The sequence below is a fragment of the Ambystoma mexicanum genome, chromosome 3p, assembly GCF_040938575.1.
Source record: "Ambystoma mexicanum isolate Mex_15411 chromosome 3p, UKY_AmexF1_1, whole genome shotgun sequence".
Classification (NCBI taxonomy): domain Eukaryota; kingdom Metazoa; phylum Chordata; class Amphibia; order Caudata; family Ambystomatidae; genus Ambystoma; species Ambystoma mexicanum.
In genome coordinates, this window is record NC_090925.1 from 1,033,166,443 (window position 1) to 1,033,188,077 (window position 21,635).

Consider the following 21,635-nt stretch of genomic DNA (forward strand, 5'->3'; position numbering starts at 1 on the left):
GCAGAAGCTGGGGTGTATTTGGAAGCAGCAGGGGAGGTGTGAGAGCTAAAGCAGCAGGAGGAGGAGGAGGACTGGGTGCCTGCCTAGCCTCCCCTCCCCATCCTCTGGTCTGTTTCTGGTCTTCCTCCCAGAGACCCTGTGCGCTGCTGCTCTGCTGTCGCTGGAGGTGATGCCCTGGGGTCTGCGGGAGGGGCTGGGCTGCTCGCACTCGCCAGACCTCTTCGTGCGCGGCGTGGAGATGATGAATCAGTCCTGTGGGATGTGGTGCAGCTGAAGGGAGTAGGCGGCTGCAGTCTGAGGGAGGCAGCGGGAGAAGGTGTCTTGTAGCAGCGGGAGAGAAGTGATCTGCCCGCGGAGACCTGGAAGAGACTTTGCACTCTGGTTCTCTCTTGGAGCTGCTCCAGTCAGTCCGTGCAGGGCGGCTCAGTCCCGGGGCGGGACCCAAAGTGGCCCAAGTGGAATTCTCTTTGGGAATGCTCCATCTCAGGATCTCCGCGTCTCTGTAGTCCTGCAGTCCTGGTTCCCTGCTTTATCGCAGAGATCCTGTGCCCATCTCTGTGAAGGATTGTCTGCACTCGCAGGACCATTGTCCCTGAAAGCCATATGTGCCCGAGAGAAAGGTAAGACTGTCCCCCTTCCATCCCTCTGCTAAAGCGCGAGTCTGAATAACTCCGGCCAAGGGTAGTCATGGGTCACATCTGTCTGAGTGACTGAGTATGGTACGTGCCTCCCCTCCCCTACCTAAACAGAGGGGGAAACATCCACACACACACACACACCCTTGCCCCCCAAACACTGGGTATTCCCCCATCCATTGAGTTATACCATCTTGCGTTTCAGGGACATGTGCACCCCGCAACTTGCAAATTTACGCTCAGTGCACATTCTGTCTGGTAGATGGTGTCTAAAGAATCACACACATGTCACACCACGGCCATCTACATGCTGACTCTACTCAGGTAGCTGTTAACCCCACAGCACCCCATGACAACCAATACACAAGTCTGGGCCTGCCTTTTAATTGTGGGTCTCGTGCATTGTCCCATGTCTGTGATTTTATCACTGTAGTCCCTGCACTCGCAAATGTTGCCCCCATCCACATCTCCCATGTTTAAACCAAATGTTCCTCCCACAGCTTTGTGTCAGGTATTGGTGAGGTCGTACCACATCAAAGTAATGGGCCACTTTTCAATGTTGTGCACAATAACCTCTTTGCAATTTTTAGGTCCCGGTGTTGTATCCAGCGCAATCAATGGCTCTTAGCAGCGTTGTCATTGTAGCTCCCTATATTTCAATGTTTTGTTCAGGTGTGCTATGTGTTCTGAGTACGGACTGCGCCGAACATTGTGATTACCTTCCATGGGAGTGTGACCTGGGAAAGTTTGTTTTGATGCTCTGGCATTGCTGCGGCTCTGGGCTTTCTTTAGTGCATACGGTCTGTGCGGTTGAGTGCAAGTTGACGGGGAGCCTCCTGTATAACTGTTTGGGGGGTGGGGGAGGCACATGAAAGCAAGCGCACCGGTATGTAGGCCAGAGAATGCAATATTCATGCGTGCATTCCTTTCAAGCACCCCTTTAAATATGTATCAGTGGGACCAGCACTGTCTGTTTCCGCACACAGCCAGCCCTTGTTCTATTGCTGTAGTATTGTTTGTGTGGCTGTGATTGGCTGGCAGGGTATTAAAGGGTTTCCTTCTCCCAGGCACTGTTCCCAGGAATGGGGTCAAGCCTGGGCAGCTGGGAGAAGTGAGAGCATTCTAGCTATTTTGTGAGTTAATAAGCAGGTTGGCAAAAGTATGTGCGCTCTAACCGGGATGTGGGGGTGTCTCCCGAAATACATTTTCACGAAATATCTGCAGTGGGTCAAGGCGCCTGCTGCAGAGAATCATGTACAACCCTTGGTTTGCAGATAATATTTGCACACGGTATGCATTTGGAAAGAAAACCACTGTGGATTGCAATCTGAGTTTTAGTCCTTCCTTTAAAACACGATAAGGGGGGGGGGGGGAAGGGGCTCAGATGGGCCTTTAGGGCAATAGGCAATGACCGAAGTGTAGGCACACCATGCTAGCGTCTACCAGTTCTTTATGTGTGAAAGTGGGACAATTGGAAGAGTTACTTTACTATGCAGCTAGTCGTTTTGACCACTGTTACCGAACAAATATTGCTTTAAGTTATGAATTTGCAAAACATTTGACCAAAAAACATTCTTTTAGGTACTACTCATAGATGGCAGTGTAATTTGCGAAACTGGATCACTTTTTAATTTGTGCTTGAGACATTTTTATGCCCCGGTGCGACTCTGGAGCAACGTTATGTGTCCCAGATTGCAAAGCACAAACCGTAAGAGGGCGAGCTCTTCACGGCCTATTTGGGTGAACATGGCCTCTCCTCCTCCATGAAGTAGCCTAATGGCAATACCTTTTATTCAAGTATCATGAGTTTTATCAGTCTGTATGGAATGTTATAGAAATGGTTGCTTGGTGTTGACCGGTTCCAACATAGGCTGGCCCAGCTCAGCTTTTCATCCTTTAAAGGTTTGGAAGATAATAGAAACATTTACCCATTAAACTCGAATCAAGCTAAATTAAAATCAAGGTTATTAGTACATGACAGACCCATTTTGAACTATCATCCTCCCAGAAGACGATAAGTGCCACTGACTTGGGTTATGGCAGCACCCATTTGTTAAGCAAGCAGTGGTCGAATTGGGCAGGAGCGGTGCTCCTCTACTTTTTTGCATTAAGTTTTACTGTTCCTATGCTTTTATTTTAAAAAGAAACTGTTCCGGAATGGTTTCGTTTTAAAATTAAAGTGTAAGAAGCAGTTGAAACTTGCACTTCAGTGCACTGCACTGAACATTCCCTTAAACAGCAGGCGCTTTTGGTTTGGGGAATGTGTGTATGTGTGTGGGAGGGGGCATGGTGATGGGGTTTGTGGGGAGCGGGGGAAGGCCACCAGGGAACATAGTTCCACTACTTCTTTTCATACACTTCGACCACTGCTTACAAGGTGCACGCTTGTGTACCTCTTGGTTACGTGATGTTTGCATAGAGACAAGGGCTGCAGCCTGGCCTGCACCAAGCAAGTTGTGTGACTGATTGCGCTCAGGGAGGGGTGTTGGAGCACCACATATGCAACCATATGTGGAGTGTGCACATGCCCAAGTCAAAAAGGAAGATCTTCCTGGAATCATTCGGGAGTCATCCAGTGACTCCATCCTAGAGTCATCCATGGCTAGTTCAGGGAGATCATCTGAAACCATCCTGAAGTAGGTGTATAGGCTGAAATATTTAAATGAGATGACTCTGGAGTTATCACAGAAACTACTCCAGGATGAGTTCTGATTACTTCCAGTGATTATCTTGTCTTACTCCAGGATGACCGCATGACAACTTCAGTATGGATGGGGGCTTACTCTAGGATGGCCCTGTAACAAGTTTAGAATGGGTTTGAAATTGTGAACGATTATTGCAGACAACTTCAGGAGGAGTTCTTTCATGTTGCTGCCAAATGATTTAGGGACATTGTTTTGATTCCTTGTGTGCAATACGGATGGTATTACTATAAGGTGAGTCTAGTTAGACTTATGGATAGTGTACTGGAAAACCTCAAGGGAATTTGCAGACGTTACTTTCCATCTTTGCTCGAGCACTCAAATGTCATTAACTAAGGTTTACTGATTTAGCATACAAAACGACGAATCCAGCCCACAATGCCACAAAACAACCTGTAAACTCCCTCATTTCAGTTCTCATCTCTTGCTAGCGTGGCATCATACCCAATAAACTCCCACAATTACAACAAATCACTGCACTAAAATACACACTTTCAGTGACCTAAACCGAATCCGTTAACGGTCTACCTGCACGACAGGCTGCCGATCACTTCACCCAATATCACTATGAGCAGCTGGCAATTAGTTCGACCATTCACCACACCCAAGAAACACTAGCTGCCCCCCCCAACAGAACTCAATAGCACAAAAACATGTACCATTTACCAGTTCAACTATATAGTTCTACACACAAGAGCACTTGCATCTTCAGTTTCACAGAGCAGCCTGTAAGCTACCATTAGTAGCAGGGGCTGACGTAGCAACCAAACTCGGTTGTGGGGATGTTCCAATTCCATTGTTTTTTAAAGACTGTAATCTGAATGATTGCGCAGGTCTGCGGGAACGTGTAGGTGTCACTTCACTGTCCAAACAGACATGACCGTCATACTGTAACAAGGACACACTGTTGAGAAGACGTGGTGATAAGAGTTGAGCTTGTCAAATTAGATCTGTCCAACAAAACATTTGTAGCATACAATTAACTGTTACTTTATCGTCCAATATTTTGTAGTTGTTGCACAGCTACATCTTTAGGAACTGCAACATTACACAGACATCTATCTGTCAGTTTAATGCAGTGTCTTTCAATTGTCCAGGTGAGTAAGAGGCGGGTTCTGAGGAAGGAATGTAGAGAAATTAAGAGCACTGGACATCCCTGCCAAAAGAGTTGGTTTTCCAGCTTTTGTGAACAGCCATTAATAAGTTTTGGAATAGTCAGTTTCCACCCATCAGCTTTTACAATATAATTCTCTTGTTTTTTTTCACTGCATCTTCTTCTTGCAGTTCACTCCAGATTACACCAGTAGCTGCTTTTTCTCCTCTACATTTCTTTTTAAAGCCTCCATTAGTCCCTCTGCACCACAATATGTTTTCATTATTTCGTCAAATATTTTCTGTTTCTTGGCTGCGGGTATGAAAAAGGCAAGTTGAAACTTCATAATTTGACAACCAATAAAACAAACATTTTGCTTGACCTGTACACTAGTGACTTCCCTTAAGCGCGCTCCTATCCGTCCCCATCCGTGCCCTTGAATGTTTGCATATTCTTCTCTCCTTGGCACTTTCCCTTCCCATGCAGCTACCCACAACTCAGGCTAGCTGCACACATACTCTGACCTGGACTACGGTACCCAAGGGTGTTCAACCCATATCGCCTTGCCAATAACATAAGAGAAATCAGTAGACCATCTATACTTTAGAGAGTTACTCTAGAGGAAAGAGATGCTGTAAAAGAGTGGCGGGCATTGTGCAGCATTCATCTGTATGCGTGAAAAAAGGGAAGACCTCTGCGTAGGGACGTCAGATATACCCTCAAACATCAAATAGATTAACAAAAAAATACATTGCTTACCTGACTATAAAAAGTGACTGCCTTGAAATCCTTTTCTTCACATATTTCTCTTTCATTTTCATCAAGACCCTCTATCAGCCATTTTTACAATTAACTTCAGCAGGAATTGCCAAAGGCTCAAAGTCCCCATCCTTTCAAATACAAAGAATTGTCTGAATCAAAGAAAAGCACATTAAAGAGTGCCACGATTTGAGTTTTTGCCTAAAAGAAGAAATAACAAATAAAAAAGTAAATTTTGTATTTGTGAACCAGGTCTGTATTCAAAACCATTAATTTATAGTGGGCTTGATATGGATGCTCCCACCTGATGTGTCTTGATTTATGAGTGAAGCGTCTCTTGGTGCTTGGTGAGTTCCTCTAAGACTTTCACCCATTGTGGCTTTAATTAGTTGCATCTGCTCGCTAATAAAATTAGAGGTGGGTGTTCTGGAGAGGCAATATGTTCTTAACTGCAGAGCTCTTGTACCTAAAATGCTGCAGTCACTTTGTGTATGTCCTTTAAAAGACAAGCACCTGTTTTAGTTTCTTAAATATAAATATCAACCATAGAGAGTCCCGGCCTGCCGACAGCAACATGTACAGGAAACAATAGGGACCAGAAATAGGAGGGTATGCAGGGACAGAACCCATGACCAAAGTGATCTTTACTGGAGCAACACAAATATTACACCTTAGCTGGAAGGCCTTTGCTAATATGAGCCAGCCACTATCCTCCAGAAGGGTCAGAAGTCTCTCTCCACGCCCTCATAAGCATTGCTACTGTGCCATAAATTATGCACTATAGCTGAACTAGTGCAGTGCTCATAGCAGTGGAAAAATCCTGCGTAAACCAAGCAATGGGTACCTTTTGCAGAGGCATGGTTTCTCACACATGCGCCACAGCCTGATACATGTACTTAACTTATTACTTAGAGGGTCGGGTGCACCAGTCAGGTGCATCTATCTGAGGAATGCATGTACCTATTTGTGTGGAACATTGTGGAGGCATTGAGGCAGCAACAGCATTAAAGCCAGAGAGGGGAAGCCAGTAGGAGCTTTTATCCCCTCTTTGGCGACGGTTTGAAAGCAATCAGCCTGATCAGTAGAACAGTCATTGTGTGGAAATGGGAAGGAGTCGCCCCACCCACGAAAAGGAGGCCTCTGTAACAGCTAGGGTGCCTTAAGGCAATGGCCGTCAAACTGGGGGGCCCGAAGGATGCCCAGTGGCGGGGGGCTTGAAGGATTATGGTGACTGTTTTCAATAGAAAACATAAGCATTTGTGGCGGGGGGCCAGAAACTATATTTTACTCAAGGGGAACTCAGCAGAAAAAGGCTTGAAGACCACTGCCATAAGGGAATAAAGTGACCTCCCACTTTCAAGTAGCAAAGTAATTAACAGCACTCCTTTCACGCCCAGGTCAGAAAACTCCTCCACCAGCCCTCCTTTCCCCCTTGTTTGGCCCTCGCCCTCTGTCCTAATCTAGACGCTGGTATTACATCTAAGGTGACTGCATCTACTATTACAGGTACATCACATTTTAGGTGCTGCCCTTGACCTTCCCCTGGGATGGAGATCCCATATCAACAAAGACCACCTCTCTGACCCCTCCTCATTCCCGGCCTCTCGGCACAATTCCCCCCCATAACTCAACCTCCCCCAAGTCCATGTCCTTGGTCTGATCACTCATTTGTGCACTTTACATTGCACGTGCCCTTTCAAAATCCTTTAGTAAGCAACCAAAATTATGGCTACGGAACCTTAAACGTATTACGGCTGATAACATTGACCCAGTGCTAAATAATAAACTTCTTAACTTTCAAAAAGTAATGTCTTCTCAGGACATGGCTGCAATTTTGATAAATAACTTATCCTGTATATTAGGTGGTGCCGCTTAAGCTAAAAAAGACAAAGAACACGGAACATAAAAGCAAGGCTTGGTTTTCGAAGGAGCTCAGAACCAAGAGAACTAAGGTCAGTAAAGCATTCTTTGCATGGAAAAAGGAATGTAACCCTGTACTGTACGTTTCGCAAGGTATAGAAACTTAGTATGTGAGTATAAAAAGTCTATCTTTGAAGCTAAAAGAGGATTTAATAATAACCGCATAAATACGGCTAAATCAAATACAAGGGAAATATTCAAGATTCTAAAGGAACAAGAGATCACTCCCGCTCCATTAGACTCCCAACTTAAAAATGATGAGAATTGGTGTAAATTAATACAAGATGGCTTACATAACAAGCTATATAATATTCAGACAACAATGCTAGAAAAAAATGAATTCTTCTACTCCTTTAAGTAAGGATTCAAACAAAGGGTTCAGTCATGACCCCTCAGTGCCCCAGTTCGACTTTCACCCCATAACGGTGAGCTAAAAAAGAAATCATTGAGCAAATGAAATCCTCACAGTGTAGAGGAGATGCCTGCTCTACCATGATCATAAAGACGTTTTATTGACGCTGTGTGCACCTTTATAAACACTTCCCTGAAGGAAAGCAATGTTCCAGATGAGATAAAATCCAAAATGGTCACCCCAATCCTTAAGAAACCTGGTTTGCCAATGGATAACCACTTAACTTCCGTCCCATTTCCAACACTGCCTTCTTACTTAAAATTCTGGATAGGGTGGATTATGGTCAGTTGGCAGAGCATCTGGAGTTATATACGATTCTCCACCCCAACCAGTTAGGTTTTAGAAATAAATATGGGACAGAAATGCTCTTGGGAGAAATGGAGAGAAGTGGCTTGTCCCTGATTATTTCATTAGATCAATCAGCAGCTTTTGATTTAATTGAACATTCCATCCTTGTTCCCAGATTACAGGAGGTAGCTAACCCCTCTGTTTCGGCAGCCCAGTGGGTTGCTTCATTCCAGGAGCACAGAAGCAGCAGAGTCCGCTCGGCCTCTGCTGAAGTCACTCAGCTATCGGTGCTGTATGGGGTCCCTCACGGGGCAAGTATGTCGCTCTGCTCTATCATCTATTTATGGCCCCCTTCTTCTTCATGCTAGAGGAAGAGAGGGTCGTATTCTCAAACTATGCAGATGATACCCAATGTGTCATCTCATTAACCGGACACCATGAGACAGATGAGTTGGAGGTAAATAGAATCTTCGCACTGATTGAAAGGTGGATGCTGGATAACTTCCTTACCTTGAATCGTAGCAGGACAGAGTTATTGATTGTAGGACGTTCTAAGGCACTTAATAATCTTAATCAAGCCTATAGCTCCTTCAAACTGGGGGATAATTTCATCTCTCCTCTACCTAAAACAAATATTCTAGGGGTAACTCTGGATCCGACTCGGTGTATGAAGGCTCATGTCTCTACTGTAGTGGCGGGGGTAGTATACTATGTTAAACTACTTGCTCATTTGAGGCCCATGATTTCTCAAGAAAGTGCAGAGACAATTGCCAGGGCAATAATCGGAGCAAAGCTGGACTATTGCTGCAGTCTTCTGATAGGCATTAGTCAGCTAGAACTGCGTAGGATGCAGGTTGCTCAGAACTGGGCTGTCAGAGTTGTTCTCAGACTTCCTAGGCACAGCCACGTAACTGAGGCCAGGCGATCTCTTCACTGGCTTCCCATTGAATTCCAGATCTCTTTTAGAGTGTTGGTTATTACATTTAAATGCAGGCTACAATTTATGCCAGTTTATCTACGAAACCATATAAAAGAGAAATGTAAACAACAAACTCTCAGATCAGGAAAACAAAATCAGATTTTGCAGCCTCGATGCAAGACCGCAAAGGCTGAAAATGGAGCGTTTAATGTAAAGGCTCCTTTCCTGTGGAATAAACTGCCAGCCAGACTAAGGAGTCTTAATTCCCTCCAAGTCTTTAAGAAATAACTAAAAACCCTCCTTTTCTCCTGATATCGTGATAATTCGAATGCTAACTGGATTCAAGAATTACATCTCTATGTTTCCTAGTTTACCAGCCCTTAAGTAATTTCCTGCTCTGGTACCTTATGGGGGACCCAGTTAAAATCCCTTGGGTCTCCTACTTTTTTTCGTGCGCTTTTCATGTGTCTTGTTGTCTGTTTACACTGTCTTGTCTCTGTCTGCGCCTTTATGCCTGAGGGCCAATAGTGTGCATAACAAATGTAATGTAATGTAATGTAAAGAAACAGGAACTGCTAACTGCTGTTTAGGCAAAAGGAGCTTGAATTTAACATGGCCAAGCTGAAGATAGAGCAGGCAGAAAAACAGAAAGACATGGATCACCAGTTGGAACTGGCCAAGCTTCAGGTTGCCAATGGATCCAAGGGTCCTGGACTAGGTCTGGGTCCTCCTCTCATCCAAGGTTTCCTAAGGATCTGAGCAAATGAATGACATTATGGACTTGCTGAATACATTTGAGTATGCATGTAAAGTTCAACAAGTTGACAATGCTGATAAAATTGCCTGGTTACTTAGCAGACTGCCCCCATTCTGGCTGCAGTGCCATTTTGGAAATGTCAAAAGCTGAGAGAGCAGATTTTGCAATGTTGAAGCAAACTCTCATCTTAAAGTTTGGAAAGACACCTGCCCAATACTTAAAAAGATTCAGAGAGTACAAAAAGAAAGAAGGTGCTACTTGGGTATCTTATGTAACTGAATCCTTAAACAACTTGACTGGCTGGGTTGAAGGTTATAAGTTCTGTACTTTTGAAGGTATGATATGTCTTGCCATGCTGGAACATATTTTTGCATCTTCTTCCCCTGAGCTTAAGCAGCATTTGGCATATTCAAAGGAGATATATCCTAAGAAACTGGCCATATCAGCAGATTTGTGGGTGTCACATAGAGTGTCCCACAAGGACAAGACTCATCTCAGTAAGCAGGAGGAGGAGAAAAATTCCAACGATAAGGAGGGTGGAGAATCTGATAAAACTTCCTCCCAAAAGGGCCACAAAAGGAAAAATAAGGGTAAGCCACAGGTGAACTCACAGGGTAGTGGAGGGCAGCATCCAAAACAGAACTCTGGTTATAGTAAGCCTCCCTATGTAAACAGATCCAGTGGATCTTGTGTTGCTTGTGGAGCAACTGACCATGTGAAGGGGGATCCCAGATGTAAGGTCAAAACCTTGGGGGTCCACTCTGCTAATCAACTGACCATGTGAAGGGGGATCCCAGATGTAAGGTCAAAACCTTGGGGGTCCACTCTGCTAATCTGACCTTCTCCTCCTATGAGGAAGAAGAGATTACAGGGGCATCCTTCTCCTCAGACTCCTTCCCCAGTGGGATAGAAGCTGAGGTAGTTTTAGTTTCCCTGAGTTGCTGGGAGCCTAAAGTCACATAGGCTTATGCTAATATTCCAGATAATACCAAGCACTACTTTAAAGACAGTGTGTTGATCAATGGAGTAGATACTCCAGCTCTTAGGGATAGTGGGTGCAGTTGGACTGTAGGGGATTCTACCTAGGTAGACCTAGAGAAAGTTTCCAGAGCTCCTCTGTTACCCACTAAGTTGGCTGATGGCCCACCTCGCATGTTCCCAGTAATACCTGTAAATCTTACTATAAATGTTACAGCAGTCAGGGTTCCAGTGAGCATACAGAATGTCCCAGGAAAGGTCTTGCTGGGAAATGATCTCAGAGCTTTACGGCTTGTGGGAGACACAGCTGAAAGACCCTGCACAAAACCTCAAACAAGGGCAGCACTGGCCAAGACCACTGCAGTGCCCCAGCCAAAGGGGAAACCCAAGGCTAAAGGAGTCAGAAAACCAAAAGAGGGAAAGAAAACATTCCCCCTAACTCACCTACCACTGAGGTGGAGGTAGTTGGTCAATCACCAGGATCTGATGAGGAGTTGGTGATACCTGAATTATTTGACCCAAATGACCATCCTGAACTAAAGGATTTGTTAGTAGAAGGTGGTCCTGACAGGTAAGAATTTAGTAAGGGCCAACGTGAGTGCCCATCTCTGGAAGGCCTAAGGAGACAGGCCTGCTCCCAGCTTGAGGGTGAACCTCCTGGGAAGCACAGGATTTAATGGGAAGGTGGGCTCCTGTATAGTGAGCCTACAGAGTCTACAGAAGGAGACCATAGGAGGTTGGTGGTTCCCCTTGCTGTAAGACCCTTCCTCCTACAGCTGGCGCATGAAGTTCCACTTGCTGGTCACCTTGGAATCAAGAGAACCAAGCAAAGGTTATCTATGCACTTCTAGTGGCCCAAGATGGGGGTACAAGTAGAAAGTCACTGCAGGAGTTGTGCCTTCTGCCAGTTATCTGGTAAGAGTGGCTCAACAATCCAAGCTCCATTGGTACCACTCCCAGTCAAGGGGTTACCATTTGAGAGGTTAGGGATCGACATTGTTGGTCCCCTTGACCACCAAACATCCTCGGCCAATAGGTTTATCCTGATAGACCATGCCACCAGGTATCCTGAGGCCATCCCATTGAAAACTATGACTGCCAGGTTAGTTGCAAAAGCTTTGTTTGGCATATTTACTAGGGTTGGCTTCCCTGAAGAAGTTGTGTCTGATAGGGGCAGCAACTTTATGTCAAAGTATATGCAAGCCATGTGGAAGGAATGTGGTCTCACCTATACGTCTTCATACGCATACCACCCACAGACCAATGGTCTGGTTGAAAGGTTTAACAGGACCTTGAAAAGCATGATTGGGGCTCTGGAAGAACCTCAAAGAAGAAAATGGGATCTTCTGTTACCATGCTTACCGTTTGCCTACAGAGAAGGACCACAAGAGGTTGTTGGCTTTAGCCCCTTTGAACTTCTGTTTGGTCACCCTATAAGGGGACCCTTAGCCATAGTCAAGGAGGGCTGGGAGATGCCCACTCTCCCCATTACTACCAACGTAGTAGACTATGTGCTAGGGCTCAGAAAAAGGATGGTACTCCTGATGGGTCTGACTAGCGAAAAGTTGAAGGCAGGGCAAGCTCTGGTGAAACATTGGTATGACCAGAAGGCTTCCCTCATCAATTTCACAACTGGTCAGCAAGTCCTGATCATGAATCCTATAAGGACTAGAGCTTTACAGGACAAATGGTCAAACCCTTACACAGTGGTGGAGTCACTGGGTGAGGTCAACTATTTAGTGTACCTTGGAAGGGCTGGTCAGGCTCCAAAAGTGTTCCATGTAAATAGGCTGAAGGCTTTCATCCCCAGAATTGAAATCGCTGCACTGTTGTTGGCTTCAGATTTTGAGGAAGAGGAGCCAGAACCTCTCCCTGACCTGTTCCAAAGCAGTCCTTCAGACAGCTCCATTGAGGGTGTCCAAGTGGCTCCTCGCCTGAATTCTGATCAACAGGATGAGGTGAAAAGTTTGCTTGGGCAATTTTCCCCCTTGTTTTCAAAGTCTCCTGGTTTGACACCTTGGTGCAAACATAACATTGACACAGGAGACAGTGTCCCTACCAAAAGTAGGGGAAACAGAATGACAGACAAAGTAAGGTCTTATATTAAGACAGAGGTAAAAAAAAAAGTTGGATCTTGCGGTGATTGAACCCTCCAGTAGTCTTTGGTCCAGCCCAGTGGTTTTGGTTCCAAAGGCAGGTACTTCTGAATTGAGGTTCTGTGTGGATTACAGGGCTTTGAATGCTGTCACCAAGACAGATGCACACCCCTTGCCTAGAACAGATGAGCTAGTGGATACTTTGGGTGCCTCCAAGTACCTCAGCACGTTTGACCTCACTGCAGGCTAGTGGCAAATAGCCCTTGCAGAACATGCCAAGGAAAAGACAGCTTTCTCGACACCAGAGGGTCTTTACCAGTTCCAGGTAATGCCTTTTGGGTTGAAGAATGCCCCTGCCACTTTCCAGAGGCTTGTGGATCATGTGTTTAATGGGTTGGATGAATTTGGTCTTGCATCTGGATGATATAGGAGTTTTCAGTGCCACCTGGGAAGACCATGTGAAACACCTTGGGATTGTGTTACAGGCTCTTCAGAAGGCCCACTTGACCATAAAGGCCAGTAAGAGCCAGATTGGACAAGGATCAGTGGTCTACCTTGGACATGAAGTAAGTGGAGGGAGGATACAGCCTCTACCCAGTAAAGTACAAGCAGTACAAGACTGGCCAACCCCACTACACAGACCCAAGTAAGAGCCTTTTTTGGACTCACTGGGTAATACAGAAATTTCATGGCAGACTATGGTACCATAGCTGCCCCTCTGACTGCTCTCACCACTCCAAAGAAACCCAAGAAGGTAACTTGGTCTGAAGAGTGTGGGAAGGCCTTCAATGGCTTAAAAGACTCCTTGTGCCAGACCCCTGTTCTCAGGGCCCCTGATTACCAAAGACCTTCTATTGTAAAGACAGATGCCACTGTCATGGGGACAGGGCGATGGAAGTGTTGGACGCGATGGAAGCGCCATTAAGGCACCCTTCACGGCGCCCTGTGCAGCGGTCTAGCTGTTACGTCCTGGGCTCTTCATATTGAGGTTAGCCACGCCCCCTCCTTGCGTTGCAACTGTTTCCTGTTCTTCGCTACACTGGTGCCTTCGGTTCCCGTGCCCTCTGTGTAATAACCTCCCGTTTGGATTTCTCTCTTCCTTAGCGTCCTTGTTCTTTTTCAGCCTTTAGCGGTACTACTCTCGGAATCTTTTCTTTCTTTCTGTTTCCTTCCTCCGTTTCTCTACCTCCGCTCGACTTTGCACTTTCAGGTGACTCCGCCTCTTTTTCTCGGCATTTTCGGACTGCCTTTCCTCCGGCTCTGTTATTTTCAACTTGCCACGTTTACTGCTCCTTCGAGCCTCTGGCTTTTCCATTTACTTTCTCTCTCCGCAAACATTTGGTGAATTCATCCGTATTCTGCCTTTCCTTATTTTCGATACTTATGGTCTTTTTCTCCGGTGCTATTCATTAGCGTCTTGCTGTATCACGTCTGGTTTCACGGCTCTGTCTTGTAGTTTGTTTTGGCCTTCCTCCTGTGTTCCACTACGCCCTACCTGCTGTCGATCCTTATTGGGTGGATGAAGGAACTTGTCGGAGATCGAAGCTGGATCTGATACCTGGGACTTTCCGGATCCTCTGCTGCGGACCTTCTTGCCCTTGTTCTTTCGGGGCGCTTGCTCTAACGCACTTCAGTGACTGTTTCCTTCCCGGAACTGAAAGATCTTCCATCCAGCCCTGTACGCATTCAAACAATTCAGGGGTTTTTTCTGCCACTGGCTTTTTCCCCTCAACAGGCTGTGCAGGGAGTCCTCCGCATTGGTTGCTGTTTGTCTCCCTAAACAACCACTGTGGCGAGTTCCCGGAACAGACCGTATCTCTTCTCTAAAAAAAAGACTCCGGACCGGACGACGCTATCTGCTGAGGCTGAAATATCTTCCTGCGAATCAGACACCGAATCACAGGTGAGCCCCACTATTGACAGATTGCAACGCCCAGTAATGGCCTCAGCAGAGCAGGTCCAGGAGCTGATAAATGCAGTACAGAGCCTCTCCCTGGAGATGCAGGGAGTGAAGACGGAAAATGCAATACTCCGACAAATGGTGACCACTAGAGACGCCCATCTGTCCGACCTACCGCCTTTTTCTCTTGCAGTTGGGAAATTTGATGGAGCACCCAAGAAGGTTAAAGAGTTTTTGGATGCCTGCCTGGTTTACTTTACTTTCCGGCCCACTACATATGCCTCAGACCGCACTCGAGTGGGATTTCTCATATCAAACATGATTGGGAATGCCCTAGCTTGGGCTACTCCGTTGGTCACGTCCAACAATCCGGTCCTACAAGATTATAACGCCTTCACTAACTTGTTACGACAGTCTTTTGAACGCCAGGAGATCGGCTTCTTGGCGGGTGAAGCAATGTTTGATATCAAGCAAGGATCTACGGACCTAATGTCCTATATCTCAGCATTTAAGAGACTGGCTGCTGAAGTGGGTTGGCCCGAGACCGTGCAATATACTGCATTCAGAAGAGGTCTACATGAAGATCTAAAAGACGAGTTGGCAAGGGTTCCTAGACCGGCTACGCTAACTGAATTATTCTCTCTGGTTCTTCAAATCGACTATCGTATCATGGAACGGAAGACAGAAAGAAGAAAGGGTCGACCTCAGATAACCCCAGTTCCTGGAAACCCATCCTCGACACCTCAACCATCCCACCGGGGAGGGGAAGAACCAATGCAAATCAGCACAGCCAGGGGTCCCCTTTCCTCCATGGAAAGAAACAGAAGAAAAGAAAGAGGCCTTTGCATGTATTGTGCATCTGACGCTCACTTCCTTAGGGACTGCCCAGAAGTACCCCCACGGCGTCGGGGAAACGACAGACCCCGGGTTTAGAAGGAGCCGCTTACCGGGGTGTAGTGGAAGGCTCACCTTGTGCTCAAACTTCAGGAGAAGATCCACATCTTATGGTTTTACAACTCACTCTGCAGTGGAAAGATCAGCCTGAGAAAACAGCCCTAGCCCTCATTGACAGCGGAGCAGCTGGCAATTTCCTCGACGTAAACTGGGCCACACAAGAAGGCATCTGCCTAGTGAATAAAGAGGAGAAACAAAAGGTGGAAGGAGTAGACGGACGCCCCTTGAGTTCGGGACCTATTGTGCAAGCAGCGACCAACATCCAAGTATGTATTTCTCATCACAAGGAAATCCTCGAATTCGATGTCATAAGAGCAGCACATTTTCCTGTAATTCTTGGGATCCCTTGGCTACGTCGACACAATCCAACGATAAACTGGTCCCTCAACACCATAAGATTTGATTCGGAGTTTTGTGTCCATCATTGTTGTCTCCATAATCAAACAGAAAGAGTTGCTGTCTCGTGTCCCTCGGTGATTTCTGACACTCTTCAGGTCCATCATATCCATTCAGTATTTCAGGAGTATGCTGATGTATTTGAAGATCGACTACCTAAGGATCTACCCCCACATCGTCCGGAAGACTGTGTTATTGACCTGATTCCGGAGACTTCGGTCCCTTTTGGGCGCATGTTCTCCTTGACCTTACCCGAAAAGCAAGCTTTAAGGATCTATTTAGATCAAAACCTACAAAACGGATTGATCCGGCCTTCTAAATCTCCAGCTGGAGCTTCTTTGTTTTTCATTGCCAAGAAGGATACTAGTGAGCTGCGCCCCTGCATCGATTATAGAGGACTAAACAAGATCACTGTGAGAGATCGCTACCCAATGCCTTTGATCAAGGACATACTGGAAGCAGTCGAAGGGGCACGCCTGTTTAGTAAACTTGACCTAAGAGGTGCCTATCACCTCTTAAGGGTAAAGAAAGGGGACGAATGGAAGACGGCTTTCCGTACACCTTTTGGACTGTTTGAATACAGAGTTATGCCGTTTGGTCTAGTCAATGCCCCGGCAGCCTTCCAGAGGTTTATGGACCATCTATTTGGTGACTTATTATTTGTTTCAGTTATTGTCTACTTGGACGACATTTTAGTTTTCTCTCGCCATCCTCATCAACATCAGGAACATCTTGCCGAGGTTCTGAGGAGACTGAGGCGCCATCAACTCTTTGCTAAACCCGAAAAATGTCTTATTGCTGTGCCTTCCGTACCCTACTTAGGATTTGTCCTATCTGAACAAGGCATCGAAATGGATCAGAAGAAGGTCACGGCTATTCTCGAATGGCCCTCTCCTTCCACTGTAAAAGAGGTACAAGCCTTCTTGGGTCTCTCCAACTTCTATAGAAGGTTCATTCTCAACTTCTCTGAACAAGTACTCCCCATCACTACTCTTCTAAAAAAGAACGTTCCCTTCAGTTGGAATCACACTGCGGAACAAGCGTTTCAAGGATTGAAGAAAGCCTTTTGTTCCGCCCCCATACTAAAACAACCTGATCAAAGAATACCCTTCATTGTTGAAACGGACGCTTCAGCGGGAGCCCTGGGGGCAGTACTCAAACAAGAGTTCAACAGGGTTGAACACCCTATTGCCTACCTCTCGCGCACACTAAACCCCAGTGAGTACAATTACTCAGTAATTGAAAAGGAGCTGTTGGCCATTAAAAAGGCATGCTCGGAATGGAGACATCTACTTCAAGGGTCAAGACACCCATTTGAAATTCGTACAGACCATAGCAATCTTAAGGTGTTACAACAAATGGAGTGCAGGAACTCCAGACAAGCCCGATGGGCTTATTTCTTTGCTCAATATGATTTTTACATTACCTACCTTCCAGGTAGCAAGAACATATTGGCAGACTGCTTATCCAGGAGTCCTTCTTCTTTTGCCAGTCCACCTTTTAAGGGAGAAGATATGTTCCCAGAAGTCCGATTTGTTCATTCACTTTCCAAGTTTCTTCAGAAAGTAAAAGAAGCCTCGATAGAGGCTCTCAAGCCTGTTCCCAAATGTGTAAAGAACAAACTAACCAAGAAAGAAGAAATGTGGTTCCATCAAGGAAGACTCTTTGTACCTGTTGCCGGACTACAAGAACGAGTCCTTCATTGGGGTCACCATTCTCGGATCGCAGGGCACAAGGGCTTCGCTGCCACATCTGACCTTATCCGACGGATGTTTTGGTGGCCGTCCATGCTTTCCGACATCAGACAATTTGTTAGTTCTTGTCCTATCTGTGCCAGAAGTAAGACAATCCCTTCTAAACCGGCAGGGCTACTGTTACAACCCAGACTTCCAACTACTCCGTGGGCACATGTCTCCACGGATTTTGTGACTGATCTTCCGTTATCACAAGGATGCACTGCAATCATGGTTACGGTCGACAGTTTCAGCAAGATGGGTCATTTCACCCCTCTGAAAGGAATACCTTCGGCTCCGGAGATGGCACAGGTGTTTCTCAGAGACGTGATTAGACTCCATGGTATTCCAACTACCATCCTATCTGACCGAGGCTCACAATTCACTTCAACATTCTGGAAGACGTTATGTGGCCTGCTAGGGATTGAAAGAGCTCTCACCTCTGGATACCATCCCCAGTCAAATGGACAGACAGAGCGGCTCAATGCCACCATGGAGCAGTATCTCCGTTGCTTTGTCAATAATCAACAAGACGACTGGGTGTCACTCCTACCCTTAGCCGAATTCTCTTATAATAATACAGTACACTCAGCCATCAAGATGTCACCCTTCTTCTGCACATATGGGCAACACCCCCGATCCTTTCCGCTGGATAAGATCCAACCTTCAAACCTGCCAACAGTGGATTCCTTATTAGAAAACATACACAAGACCCAACAGATGGCTGTTAGTAATCTGCAAGAAAGTCGAGCCCGATATAAACATCAGGCAGACCTACACCGCACCCAAGATCCTAACTGGCAAGTCGGAGATAAGGTCTGGCTCTCTACCAAGTACCTACCCAGATGGACTCATCCATCAAAATTGGCCCCCAAATATCTAGGTCCATATTCAATCACTGCTCGGATTAATCCAGTGGCTTTTCGACTAAAACTTCCTCATCAACTCAGCCGAATCCACCCAGTGTTTCACTCTTCTTTGTTGAAGTCATTTATCCCTGATCTTCACCACCGGAAAAGAAGATTCCAGATAAAGAGCCGGGAACCTGACCCAGAAGTCTATGAAGTAGACAAGATCCTGGACTCCAGATATTACAGAGGCAGACTTCAGTACTTGATCCGGTGGAAAGGATATTCTCAGGCTGAAGATTCCTGGGAACCTGTGACAGGTATTTCAGCTCCCAGATGTGTAAGGCAGTTTCATGCCCTTCATCCCGGTAAACCCGGGGTAGGTACCCCTAGAAGGGGGCATACTGTCATGGGGACAGGGCGATGGAAGTGTTGGACGCGATGGAAGCGCCATTAAGGCACCCTTCACGGCGCCCTGTGCAGCGGTCTAGCTGTTACGTCCTGGGCTCTTCATATTGAGGTTAGCCACGCCCCCTCCTTGCGTTGCAACTGTTTCCTGTTCTTCGCTACACTGGTGCCTTCGGTTCCCGTGCCCTCTGTGTAATAACCTCCCGTTTGGATTTCTCTCTTCCTTAGCGTCCTTGTTCTTTTTCAGCCTTTAGCGGTACTACTCTCGGAATCTTTTCTTTCTTTCTGTTTCCTTCCTCCGTTTCTCTACCTCCGCTCGACTTTGCACTTTCAGGTGACTCCGCCTCTTTTTCTCGGCATTTTCGGACTGCCTTTCCTCCGGCTCTGTTATTTTCAACTTGCCACGTTTACTGCTCCTTCGAGCCTCTGGCTTTTCCATTTACTTTCTCTCTCCGCAAACATTTGGTGAATTCATCCGTATTCTGCCTTTCCTTATTTTCGATACTTATGGTCTTTTTCTCCGGTGCTATTCATTAGCGTCTTGCTGTATCACGTCTGGTTTCACGGCTCTGTCTTGTAGTTTGTTTTGGCCTTCCTCCTGTGTTCCACTACGCCCTACCTGCTGTCGATCCTTATTGGGTGGATGAAGGAACTTGTCGGAGATCGAAGCTGGATCTGATACCTGGGACTTTCCGGATCCTCTGCTGCGGACCTTCTTGCCCTTGTTCTTTCGGGGCGCTTGCTCTAACGCACTTCAGTGACTGTTTCCTTCCCGGAACTGAAAGATCTTCCATCCAGCCCTGTACGCATTCAAACAATTCAGGGGTTTTTTCTGCCACTGGCTTTTTCCCCTCAACAGGCTGTGCAGGGAGTCCTCCGCATTGGTTGCTGTTTGTCTCCCTACACAACCACTGTGGCGAGTTCCCGGAACAGACCGTATCTCTTCTCTAAAAAAAAGACTCCGGACCGGACGACGCTATCTGCTGAGGCTGAAATATCTTCCTGCGAATCAGACACCGAATCACAGGTGAGCCCCACTATTGACAGCCTCTGACACTGGGATAGGAGCTGTACTATCACAAGTAGATGAGAAGGGTAAGGAACACCCTATTGGCTTCATTAGTCGCCAGCTTAAGGACAGAGAGCTAAGATGGTCCACAGTAGAGAAAGAGTGTTTCTCTGTTGTGTGGGCCCTAAGGAAGCTGAGGCCCTACCTCTATGGGACCCACTTCACCATGCAAACTGAGCATAAACCCTTAAAGTGGCTAATGAACATGAAGGGAGAGAATCCAAAGTTGCTTAGGTGGTCTATAAAGTCTGCAACTCTTTGACTTCACTATTGAGCATAGGCCAGGTGTCCAACATAGCAATTCTGATGGGTTGTCCAGAATGTTTAACCGACCTGAACAAGAAACTCATCCAGGGGTAGATGTCTGGAAGGCGCGAGTGTTAGGAAAGATTTCATAATTGTATGTAATTTTCCCTCCATGTGTACACCCCCAGACCTTTTGTTGCTGTTTAGACACCATTGACTGACTTTGCCAGAGAAGCACAGCCTTCAACTGCACTCCTCTGGGCTTTCGCTCACTTTTATGGGGAAACTGACATGCCCTTAAGACAGTCAGTACTGGGAGACTTTGTTTCCCTTAGTCCTTTTCCAGTGTTGCAACTTTTGTGCACCATGTAACAAGTGTGCAATGTATTTTACCATACAGCACACTTGGGTATATAGTCATTTTCCCAAGCCCCTAGATACTCTCGCTGGCCTTTTTTATGAACTGTGCAGATGTGTCATGGACAGGACTGGTGGCTGCTGTCTTTTTGCATTATTTTTAACCCTTTCCTGCCATGTTAACCGCGCTTGGCACAAATATGTGGCCTGGCTCCAAAATGTCCATGCCATGAGGTTCTTTGTCCTGTCCTTTGGCCATCTTGCCCCTTTGCCTTCCCCAGATCGAGTTGACCCGGCTCAGTCCTTATTTGGTCATGCACTTTCCCGCAAAAACCCAAGGCTTTCGCAGGCTTCTGCATGCCTTGTGTGTGTGCCTCCAGGATGTGGGCTGGAACGTCTGAGTCCAATACACATTCTGGGTGCCAAAGAGTCTGGAGTGCCATGAATGCCTTGGACCACCGTGGTCCGTGATTGGTCCACGTATGGAGAGTGTGTTTGTGAGCAGATCTCCCATTGGGTCCTCTTCGTTTTGGCACAAAGGGAACTTTGGTTAAGAGGAGGCCAAAAACACCCATACCAGGTCCATCTCCTGAATTCTCACAGAAGAAAGGACAGGATCCAAGTATCCTGCAACTACAAAGCCGAGTCGAGGAACTGTTGGTGACCTGCTGTAAGGTTTGGCACCCTGAGCCTGCTGTCGTCCCGTGCGACCCCTCTGCATCTGCTCGTCCTAGAAGGTCTGAGAAGACGCTTAGACCCATTGGAATAGTGCGACCAACTATTCTCGGCACCTTCATCAAACCCTGCAAGTAAGCTTTCTCAGAATGTCCCTGGGCCAACCAGTAGGCTGACCAGCTTACCCAGATGCTTTGCACTGTCACCGCCGCCGTTCCGAGGAGGCCCTCGAAACTTTGTATACTGCTAGCTCTCTGTCCCAGGCACCCTCACACCGAAGTGAGACGAGTGCGCCAGGACCGGAGAGTGAACGTGGTTACCGTGTTGCCCTGCCGCAGCAACGTCTTTTGCAAGTATGCTGCATTTGTGACCCCCTTGCCCCTGAAGCCTGCTGCAGTGAAACTGGGTCGATTCATCCACCTGGAGCGGAGAAATCGCCACTGTCCCGTTTGGGAATCATCGATGTATCTAAGGAACTGAAAGCTGCAGA

At 46.6% G+C, this 21,635-nt stretch overlaps 1 protein-coding gene across 1 annotated transcript in view; it reads left to right on the forward strand.

Annotated features, from left to right (window-relative positions):
* Positions 1-273: 273 nt before the first annotated feature.
* The window catches only part of SRC (SRC proto-oncogene, non-receptor tyrosine kinase), a 520,693-nt gene continuing 499,331 nt past the window's right edge, over positions 274-21,635 (forward strand). The window contains exon 1 of the mRNA XM_069652377.1: positions 274-620. Coding sequence (XP_069508478.1) covers positions 604-620 — 17 coding nt within the window. The 5' untranslated portion in view covers positions 274-603. The remainder of the gene's footprint in view (positions 621-21,635) is intronic.